Here is an 11,264-nt window from a genome sequence, read left to right as displayed (position 1 = left end):
AAGAAGTTGAAGAATAACTGCAGATGTCTTGTTTGGGTAACTTTGTGTAGTGTTGTGTACGTTAGGGCCATTAACTAAGCCCAGGAATACCTTTAAAGGGAAAGGTGGTGAAGGCCGTTCAAACACAGTGAGTTCATGTCTAAAATATGTTTTGTTTCCCTCCTTCCTTTCCCCATCTTCTAGTTACTAAAAGATGTAACTGAACTGCAGATCCTTGGTGAAATATCTTTCAACAAATCTCTATATGAGGGACTGAATGCGGAGAACCACAGAAGTAAGGTAAGTCCTGGCTGGCTTCTGAGTAGTGCCCAAGGAAAATTGTGCCTAACCTTTGAGCACCTCCACAGACATTCTGTTGCCCTCTTCCTGTTTTCAGCCTTAACACTTCTGATCTTGGCTCTGCCATCGCTGCCTTTGTGACCTTGAGTCAGCTTCTTATGAAATAAGGCAATTAAGAGGCCTAAGCTGAGGAGTTCTGAGTTGAAATAACTGGGCTGGAATCTGCAGTATATACTTTGATTTGAAAATGGATTGATTAAAAAAAAATTTTTTGCAGCCAGGCACCAGTGGCTCACGCCTGTAATCCTAGCACTTTGGGAGGCCTAGGCGGGTGGATCACTTGAGGTCAGGAGTTCAACACCAGCCTGGCCAACATGGAGAAACCCTGTGTCTACTAAAAATACAAAAATTAGCTGGGCCTGATGGTGGGTGCCTGTAATCCCACCTACTTGGGAGGCTGAGGCAGGAGAATCGCTTGAACCTGGGAGGTAGAGGTTGCAGTGAGCCAAGATCACACCACTCCACTCCAGCCTCAGTGATAGAGTGAGACTCAGTCTCAAAAAAATAAATAAATAAATAAAAATAAAAAGAATAAAAAATAAATTACCTAAGTGAGAAATTTTTTTTGTATACAGTAACTGTCTTAGTGTGCTATATCAGTGTTTAGTTATAGTATTAAACAGTACTCAGGAATGCATAAATCTTTTATAAGATTTAGACTAGATACTGGAACTCTTGGAATTCTTTTTGCAAAAGTATGACTAGAAGTCAGACTGATGCCTGTGATTTATGGACTGAGTGCATTGTGTGTTACCCTGTGTTTTCATTCTTGTTGACACTTGCCTGGACATGGCTTCAGAGGTGATCTATCTGTGAGCTCTGAGCTCTTTAGTTAGGCATGATTTTCTACTAGAGGGAATGTCAGGAGAGAGATGCTGGATTGCTAAATATAAAGTCCCCTGTTTTCCTCCGAGGAACAGAAAGGAGCAATTCTCTAGACATGCCAATATGACATTTCCTGTTATTTTTAAGTAGTGTATTTCTTTTTCTTTTCTTTTTTTTTTTTTTTTTTTTTTTGAGGAAGAATCTCACTCTGTCGCCCAGGCTGGAGTCCAGTGGTGCCATCTCGGCTCACTGCAACCTCCACCTCCCCAGTTCAAGTGATTCTCCTTCCTCAGCCTCCTGAGTAGTTGGGATTACAGGTGCCCACCACCATGCCCGGCTAATTTATTTATTTTTTTAAATAGAGACAGGGTTTCACCATGTTGGCCAGGCTGGTCTCGAACTCCTGACCTCAGGCGATCTGCCCGCCTTGACCTCCCAAAGTGCTGGGATTACAGGCGTGAGCCATCGTGCCCGGCTAAGTAGTGTATTTCTAATACAGAAAATAGAAGGAAATGGAAAATACAGAAAAGGGAAGAAATAGAAGTGCCCCATTATTGTACTGCCCAGATTTTAACAAATAAAAGTAATAGCAAGAAAATCCGAGCCATACAGAGAACGGTACCAAATGAAAAATAATGGTTACTTCACTTCTCCCTTCCCATGCTCCCAGCAGGGAGGAGTTACTATTAAGTTTCTTATGTGCACATTTTAAATTTATATATTTCCCCCTCTTACTTACTGATACTTTTATTTCGATAGCATGGATTCCCCAAAATTCCTTTCTTTAAATCCAATATCCTAAGCAAAGTATTAAGTAGTTCCTGACAATAAGCCCCTGACTTACAGTGACTCTATGAGTATAGACAAACTGTATGCAAATGCATTTCAGCCACAAGAAAGGGAAAATCCAGCTCATGCAGCATAAGGTCATATGCTGTTTATCCAGTGAGGGAGGCCGGCCTGGGGCGACGGCCTGGCTTCTTTGGTCCTTGTACTCTGCCGTGTGGGGGACGCGTTCCTTCATGGCCAGCACAAAGTTGCCCCATCTCCAAATGCTGTATTTTCACATGGCAGGATACAAAACAGGAAGCAAGAAGTCAGTAGCAAAAGGATTTTGGATTTTTCTTCATGTGCCTTCCCTTTTCAGGGATGAAACCGTTTCCAAAAGCTCCCAGGAGACATCCTCTTGCATCTTATTAGTGAGATCTGAATCTCATGTCAGTCACTGGCAAAGGAGAATAGCTGTGTCATGATCACCTGAGACCAACCATGATTCCTGAATAAAACCTGAAAGGAGAGAGGGGCCCCTGGGTGGGCCAGCATCCGTGTTTGCTGCAAACAGTAGTACCCGGTGCCCTGCTTCTCCCTTAACCTCTACCTGGGCATCTTTGGGGCACTTTTGGGAATCTGTGGGTTTAGAAGAAGATAAAGGGAGGTGGCTTTGAGAAACAGGGACGTTTCTTCTACTCAAATCTGGCCTGATTCCCGAGTCACCTTGGAACTTTCTTTCACTTCCCAAACCCAGGGTCTTGAGTCCCCCTCCTTCTCCTGTAGAAGAATATTCCAGCCCTCTTTCTGTTCCTCCTCCCTCTTTATTGCTATGGTACCTCCCTATTCTCAAAGCCTAGGACTTCACTCCTATTAAGTTCAGCTACCTATGAGCTAAATAGGACCTGGAAGGTCAACTTTAGGTCAACCAGCATTTATAACTTGAAGAGGCCTTAAAGGTAAGTTTGTCCAGCCCTTCACCCCGTACAGAAACCTCTCCAAAGCACCCCGACCTTGGTGCTTAAACATACACGTGAAGGGTTGCTCTGGGCAGACAGAGAAGTCTTGCTGGCTCTCTGGCCCCACCTAAGTCCTGGGAACTTGCTCTGGCCACAACTTGGAAGGGCCACACCTGGGTGTCAGGAAGCACGTCCCCTGAACTTTCTAGCTGAGCCCTGCCAGAAGAGAGACTAGACTCCCGAAATTGGGAGAGGCTTTGGAAAACAAAACCTGAGATGACTTCTAATAGCTGAGCTCTACAGGTAGTACACATGGATGTCATTTTGCATTTAGTATGTCCCTTAGGTAACATACACTTTTTAGTCTGGTGAGGAGAAGACCAGTACTTTTGTCATATTTTGTGTGGGGAAAATATTACCAAAGCCTTTAGGGATCTTTGCAAGACCAAAAAGAGCTGTCAGAATGGAGTTGGAAAGGACTTGGAGATCATTTAAAGGAACTCATCATTTTAAAGAGAATAGGCATGGGGCTCAGGGACATAGAGCAGCGTAGTGGCCTAATAGCCTCGCAGTCCGTGTTGAGACCGGATTCTGTGGGACCCTCTTTCAAGCTGTCAGAGCATCTTTAACAGAAGGTCATAATCTCCTGACAGACCTAGCCCTTCTAGATAAGGGGCCAGAATAGTTTCTTACGAAGTATTTGGATGATTGGGTAGTTTTAGATGATTTAAAATGCTGCATCAGGGAATATTTAGCTTTTTGCTTTACTGTCATCAGCTTTGATCAATACACGGGATGTTGCCAAGTCCTCGTATTTTGCTCCTTAAAATAACGTGTAGGATTTTTTCCTCATTTGCTTCACCTGATTTATTGGGCGATCTCTTTGTCTTGTCTAGATCACTGTCGTCTTCCTGAAAGATGAGAAGTACCATTCTTTGCCTGTCATCATCAAAGGCAGCGTTGGTGGACTTCTGGTGTTGATTGTGATTCTGGTCATCCTGTTCAAGGTCAGTTCTACTCATGGCATCACGGTGAGGGAAGACTGGGCTCTGGTTTTGGGCACAGGACTCCTTAGGACAGCCAACCTCTGACTTAGAGCAGCTACCCTGGCCTCGTGGCCACTTTTTTCTCCTCCTTCAACTACACACCCCTATTTAGACAAATGAGTAAAACAGTCTCTGTCTGAAAAGAGAAAACTAATTGAATAATAAAGAGTGATTTTATATCTATTTCTTTGGTACCTCCCTATTCTCAAGGCCCAGAACTTACTCCTGTTGTGTTTGGCTACCTGTGAGTTAAATAGGGCCTGGAAGGTCAACCCTAGGCCAGCATTTATAACTTAATTGGAAGAGGCCTTAACGGTAAGGCCTTAAAACAGATGTGACTGTTGTTCCCCTATTGAAATCTTTTCCTTGCCTTCCCCTGTCTCAATGTGCAAACTCTTCTACTGCTATTTAAGATCCTCTCCTCTCTGTCTGCTACCCACTCTCTGCCCTTAAGTGTTGCTTTTTTTTTTTTTTTTGAGACGGAGTTCCACTCTTTTGCCCAGGCTGGAGTGCGGTGGTGCGATCTCGGCTCACTGCAACCTCCCTGTCCCCTGGCCCAGACCCCAGGTTCAAGAGATTCTCCTGCCTCAGCCTCCTGAGTAGCTGGGATTACAGGAATGTGCCACCATGCCTAATTGTTTTGTATTTTTAGTAGAGACGGGGTTTCACCACATTGGCCAGGCTGGTCTCGAACTCCTGACCTTGTGATCCTCCCACCTCGGCCTCCCAAAGTTCTGGGATTACAGGCATGAACCACCACTCCCAGACTCTTTTTTTAAAATAAAAAACAGGGTCTTTGTCCGCCAAGCTGGAGCTCAGTGGTGCAGTTAAAGGCTCACTGCAGCCTCGCACTCCTAGGCTCAGGTGATCCTCCCATCTTAGTCTCCTGAGTAACTGGGACTGTTACTCAGGTGCATGCCACCACACCCACTAATTTTTTAATTTTAATTTTGTGGAGATGAGGTCTCCCTATATTGCCCAGGCTGGTCTCAAACTCCGGGGCTCAAGCGATCTTTTCATCTTGGCCTCCCGAAGTGGTGGGGTTACAGGCATAAGCGCCTGGCCTTCTTTTTTCTCCTAACAAGTCAAACTATTCCCTAAATAGGTTCGTGCCTCTGTGTACACCTAGGCTGCTTCTCTTGTCAGGAATGCCCTCCATGTCTGCTCACTTCGCTCACTGTCTTCCCTGAAAGCGGTCTAGAGACTCCTGAGTCCTCTGTGCTGGCTTCTGTGCGTTTGCTGTGAGCTACCTTCTGGAAACCCTTCCAAATGGCAGTCATCACACTGTATTGTAGTTATCTCTTTTTCTACTAGATGATGAGCTTGATGTAGGAAGCTGTACTTGATTTCCTTCTATCTTCAGCATCATAGGCTATACTGAGTATTTTTGCATAAGTAAGATTAGATCCAGTACAGCCGAAATTATCATGCTTTGCAAAATAAGTTAAAAAGGTTCAACTGCTCAGGAGAGCAGGGTTCAGAGGAAGGTGGAGTCGGTTCTGATTGAGGGATGAGCACCAGAGGTCTTGAAGAATTGGACTATCCAGGAGAGATTCAGACGAAGGTAGGAGAAGGGAGTAGTAAGTATGAGAAGCAGAGGAATATAGGGGCTATTAGGCAACAGCCAGAATGCCGGTTTTCTGAAACAGATGGCTATCTTTGGCCTGTAACTGGACTTCCTTTGTTTCAGTGTGGCTTTTTTAAAAGAAAATATCAACAACTGAACTTGGAGAGCATCAGGAAGGCCCAGCTGAAATCAGAGAATCTGCTGGAAGAAGAGAATTAGGGCCTGCTATCCACTGGAAGAGGCTATCAGCCAGTCCTGGGACTTAGAGCCCCAGCATCCTTTGGATGACTTTTTCCTTCAGGATGATCTAGAGCAGCATTGAGCTGTTTGTAGAATATTAGTTTTTAACCATACATTGTCCCAAAAGTGTCTGTGCATTGTGCAAAAAGTAAACTTAGGAAACATTTGGTATTAAATAAATTTACACTTTTCTTTGCAGTAGTGCCTTTATTCTGGAAATACAGTATTATGATCTGCAGTACATTTTGCCTGATAGGGCAAGTTTTCATTCTTATTTTTAAAAAATGATAGATTGTGGCCAGGCGTGATGGCTCACACCTGTAATCCCAGCACTTTGGGAGGCTGAGGCAGGCGGATCACGAGGTCAAGAGATCGAGACCATCCTGGCCAACATGGTGAAACCCCGTCTCTACTAAAAATACAAAAATTAGCTGGGCGTGGTGGCGCGCACCTGTAGTCCGAGGGTCTCACTGTGTCACCCAGGCTGCAGGGCAGTGATGCATTCATAGGTCACTGCAGTCTTGAACTTGTGGGTTCAAGCCGTCCTCTGCCTCAGCCTCCTACGTAGCTGGGACTACAGGTGCAGGCCACTATGCCCGGCTCATTTTTTAATTTTTCTTTTGTAGAGATGGGATCTAGCTATGTTGACCAAGCTGATTTCAAACTCCTGGCTTCAAGTGATCCTCCTGCCTTAGCCTCTGAAAGTGTTGGGACATGAGCCACTGTGCCTGGCCTGTATTATGCTTTTGTTGCTACTGTGAGAAAATACCGTTTTTTCCCCCTGACTGTTGAGAGTTTGCACTTAGAACAGTTGGTGGTTTTGAATGTTTCTCTTATCTGGCCATCCTACTGAAATGTGGTGTTTTTTTGGAGACAGAGTCTCACTCTGTTGCCCACGCTGGAGTGCAGTGGGTGATCTCTGCTCACTGCAACCTCCACCTCCCAGATTCAAGCAATTCTCCTGCCTCACCCTCCCAAGTAGCTGGGACTACAGGCACCCGCCACCATGCCCGGCTAATTTTTGTACTTTTAGTAGAGACGGGGTTTCACCATGTTAGGCTGGTCTCGAACTCCTGACCTCAGGTAATCCACCCGCCTCAGCCTCCCAAAGTGCTGGGATTACAGGCGTGAGCCACTGCGCCTGGCCAAACTGTTTTTTAATCACTCTTTAGTTGATTCTTTGGGATTTTTCTAAGGAGACAATTCTATTTGCAAATAATGGCATTTGGAGTCTTTCTGATATTTCTACTTTTGGCTACCGTTACTTCTTTGACTAGGACGTGGAGAGCTCCGAGAAGTAAACCATGTGCCTGGTTGTAATGGGAGGGCTTTTCCAGCCCTCCTCTGCCTGCCTCACACCTGCCTGTCATCCGAGCCCCAGCTGCTGTGCCTTTGGGTAGTTTCTAGGGCTTGGTGGGAGCAGCCCATTCACCTCTCATGGAGCCCTGTAGCTTGCTGGTGTTATATCACTAGGCTGTTGGGCACGATCTGCTTCCCTGTTGATCTGATTCCATCATCTTCATTTTGTGCAGAAATCCCTCTGTGCTATCGGTCACTTGATTATATTGTTCTCTGGTTTCCAGTGCTGCCACAGGCTTTTCCCCTTCCTTGTTTTTTTTTTTTTTTTTTTTTGAGATGGAGTCTCGGTCTGTCGCCCAAGCTGGAGTGCAGTGGCACAATCTTGGCTCACTGCAAGCTCCGCCTCCCGGGTTCATGCCATTCTCCTGCCTCAGCCTCCAGAGTAGCTGGGACTACAGGTGCCCGCCACCATGCCCAGCTAATTTTTTGTATTTTTAGTAGAGACGGGGTTTCACTGTGTTAGCCAGGATGGTCTCGATCTCCTGACCTTGTGATCCGCCAGCCTCTGCCTCCCAAAGTGCTGGGATTACAGGTGTGAGCCACCGCACCCGGCCTTTTCCCTTCCTTGTAACTCTTGGGTTGTTTCAGTGGAATTTGCCTTTGAGGGAAAACACACAGGTAAGTTTGCTTAGTTATTTTCCTGTTGGGCTCAGGAGTTGTGTCCAAGTTTTCAATATTATATAAAAGCCCCTGCTTTTATACTCTTTAAAATTGCAAATAAGACCCCACTCTGATTGTCACAGGGAAGCCTGCTATTGACTTACTGAGCTATGCTGATCTGTGGCGTTAAGCAAGGCAGTTGTAATCAGGGGACTCCATCAGGAACTACTCAGTGAGGAGGAAGACACTTTTAAGTGCAGACATGGTTAGATTTTACAAATTCATATGCTATGGCTTGGGCCAAGGTCTGTGGCATACGCCTTTAGTCCCAGCTACTCAGGAGGCTGAGACATGAGAATCGCTTGAACCCACAAGACAGATTGCAGTGAGACAAGATCGTGCCACTGCACTCCAGCCTGGGCGACAGAGCGAGACCGTGTCTCAAAAAAAAAATGAATGAATAAATAAAAAATGAGGCCGGGCACAGTGGCTCATGCCTGTAATCCCAGCACTATAGGAGGCCGAGGTGGGCAGATCACCTGAGGTCGGGAGTTTGAGACCATCCGGACCAACATGGAGAAACCCCATCTCTACTAAAAATACAAAATTAGCTGGGCTTGGTGGCGCATGCCTGTAATCCCAGCTACTCGGGAGGCTGAGGCAGGAGAATTGCTTGAACCTGGGAGGCGGAGCTTGCAGTGAGCCGAGATCGTGCCATTGCACTCCAGCCTGGGTGACAGTGAGACTCCATCTCAAAAAAAAAAAAAAAAAGTGCTGGGCTCAGCCCTGTGGAGTAACCTTTTCTCGTAATCGAATGAGGCCTAAATAACGTGGCCAATTTAGGTTTTCACACCTGCTTGGTTTCATCCCTCCAAAGTGCAGATTGTATCATGAGAGAAACAGGTTATTCGAATCTGCACTATCAAATGAGAAGAGAAAGCAACACGGGGTACTTTCCCGGCCGGTCTTTCTTCTACAAGCTGCCTTTTTGGTGCTAGGCCTTTCTCGTTTCCTTTTCACCCTCTGCCTGGAACAGGAAATGGTAGAGCTTGCATAGAACTGAGAACAGTGAGTCATGCCATAGGGCCACTCTCCTACCCAGAAAAGGACTGAGCTGGGACCCGCTGAACTTTGGATGCAGTTATTGGAGGGATAAAACCAAGCAGGTGTGAAAACCTAAACTGGTCACGTTATTTAGGCCTTATTCGATTATGAGGAAAGGTTACTCCACAGGGCTGAGCCCAACAGTTTTGTTTTGTTTTGTTTTTGAGACAGGGTCTCTCTCTCTCTCTCGCTCAGGCTGGAGTGCAGTGGTGCGATCTCAGCTCACTGCAACCTCCGCCTCCCAGGTTCAATCGATTCTCCTGCCTCAGCTTCCTGAGTAGCTGGGACTGCAGGTGCGCCACCACACCCAACTAATTTTTGTATTTTTAGTAGAGACGGGGTTTCACCATGTTGGCCAGGCTGGTCTTGAACTCCCGACTTCAAGTGATCCACTCACCTTGGCCTCCCAAAGTGCTGGGATTCCAGGCATGAGCCGTCGCACCCGGCCTCCTGCTGTCTTAAATGATCTGCACTACTGCATTATTCTGTGCACGTCTCTAATACATTTACAAGGAGGGGTTTTTGGTTAAGATTTTCTGGGTCTTCTAGTCATAATTATATTGTAATGGCACCAGAATTTTACCATTACTTGAACTAGGAACAGATTCAGTATATGGAATCAAGGGAAACTTTCACTTTATTAATTTTTGTTTGTTTGAGGCAGAGTCTTGCTCTTTCGCCCAGGCTGGGGTGCAGTAGCATGATCTCGGCTTACTGGAAACTCCGCCTCCCGGGTTCAAGCGATTCTCCTGCCTCAGCCTCCCAAGTAGCTGGGACTACAGGCGCGCGCCACCATGCCCAGCTAATTTTTGCATTTTTAGTAGAGAGGGGGTTTCACCATGTTAGGCTGGTCTCGAACTCCTGACCTCGTGATCCACCCACCTCGGCCTCCAAAAGTGCTGGGATTACAGGTGTGAGCCTCTACTGCACCTGGCTATTAAAATTTTTTAATTTTTATTTTTGGAGACTGGGGTCTCACCTTGTTACCCAGGCTGGACTTGAACTCCCGAGCTCAAGTGATCTGCAGTAGCTGGGACTAAGGGCATGTGCCACTGCGCCTGGCTTAGGGAAACTTAATCACTTCAGGAAGCATCGTCGTCCTAATGGCAGAGTTCAGGAGGATGCACCTAAATGGATAATTCCCAACTTCGGTTGACTTGCTTTGGTTTTTTATTAGTGGGAGCAAATTTTGTAACGTACGTGAGTAATAGGTACATTTCTCATAGTGAAATCAGTAAAAAGTGAAAATTTGCCTTTGTCGCAACCTTGCTTCATTCAATGCTCTTCCTTAGAGGCTGAGATGACCTGGTTTAACATGTATCTTTCCAAAACCCATATTCTGAGCCGGGCACTTTGGGAGGCCGAGGCGGGTGGATCACCTGAGGTCAGGAGTTTAAGACCAGCCTGGCCAACATGGTGAAACCCTGTCTCTACTAAAAATGCAAAAATTAGCCTGGCGTGGTGGCAGGCGCCTGTAATCCCAGCGAGAAGAATGGTTGAACAGGAGGAAGGTTGCGTGAGCGGGGTCACACCTTGCACCCAGCTTGTGACAGACAAACTCTGTCCCAAAAAAAATCATATTCTGTGCATCTCTAAATTTATATCTAAGTACAAAGGTTTTTTTTTTTTTTGAGGGCGGGTTGCATGAATAGGATTCCATCTGCCATTTGTGACTATTTTCCAGGAACCCATGTCAGAAGCTAAGTGCTGCTGCTAAATGTTGGGGGTCAGGTGGGGGAATAGAGGGAGGGGTATCTTGGGTTAACATAATCTTTGAGGAATTAGTCACATACATTTATATAGCTCTTTACAATTTGTGAAGAAGCCCTTTTAGCTTTTTCCAAGAGTGGAATGAAAAACTTTTTGTAATTGCTCTGCGGTGCTAAAGTGCTTTCCAGAAAGACCGGACCACTTTATGTGGTTATCAGCAGCGTGAACTTGTTCTGGAATCTCTATTTTTACTTAATTTGTTTGCTTAGTGGGTATATAATTATAGTTTCAGTTTTACTTTTCTTTGATTGTTGGCAAGGCCATGTATTTTTCCATGAATTAAGATGACTTTTTTTTTTTCCTCTATGCTTTTTCTTTCTTGTCCAGTTCAAACAACATGACCCTGGTATTTTCTCATTAGCTTTTTCTGAGCTGCTCCCTGCTTCTGGGGTAGAAGAGGTGCATGTCTACCTTTGAACTTCTGAGCCTCTGGGCAAGTAAGGGTATTTGACTTTAATAGGATTAGAGAGCCATGTGCTCTCCAAAGTCGGGGAACTAAGTCTTCCAGATGAGGTGGTGGGCATTAGGAAGCAGCCGTCATCATTGGTGGTCTGTCTGAAAAACAATCTGCCTAAGTACCACCAGGCAGAAGACAGGACCACGGTGCCCTTCCGCTTCTGGGAGAGGCCCTGCCCTTGCCCTCCCTCTGTCCCTGAGGAGGAGATTCCTGGTTTTATTTATTTATTT

At 45.8% G+C, this 11,264-nt stretch overlaps 1 protein-coding gene across 1 annotated transcript in view; it reads left to right on the top strand.

Annotated features, from left to right (window-relative positions):
• ITGAE (integrin subunit alpha E) overlaps window positions 1-6,036 on the top strand; it is a 73,610-nt gene extending 67,574 nt beyond the window's left edge. The window contains exons 29-31 of the mRNA XM_032138917.2: window positions 184-279; window positions 3,788-3,898; window positions 5,628-6,036. Of these exons, the coding sequence (XP_031994808.2) occupies window positions 184-279; window positions 3,788-3,898; window positions 5,628-5,723 (303 nt within the window). The 3' untranslated portion in view covers window positions 5,724-6,036. The remainder of the gene's footprint in view (window positions 1-183; window positions 280-3,787; window positions 3,899-5,627) is intronic.
• Window positions 6,037-11,264: the final 5,228 nt, after the last annotated feature.

Source organism: Hylobates moloch, unplaced genomic scaffold (assembly GCF_009828535.3).
Source record: "Hylobates moloch isolate HMO894 unplaced genomic scaffold, HMol_V3 SCAFFOLD_19, whole genome shotgun sequence".
Classification (NCBI taxonomy): domain Eukaryota; kingdom Metazoa; phylum Chordata; class Mammalia; order Primates; family Hylobatidae; genus Hylobates; species Hylobates moloch.
This window is presented reverse-complemented; position numbering and strand designations above follow the sequence as displayed.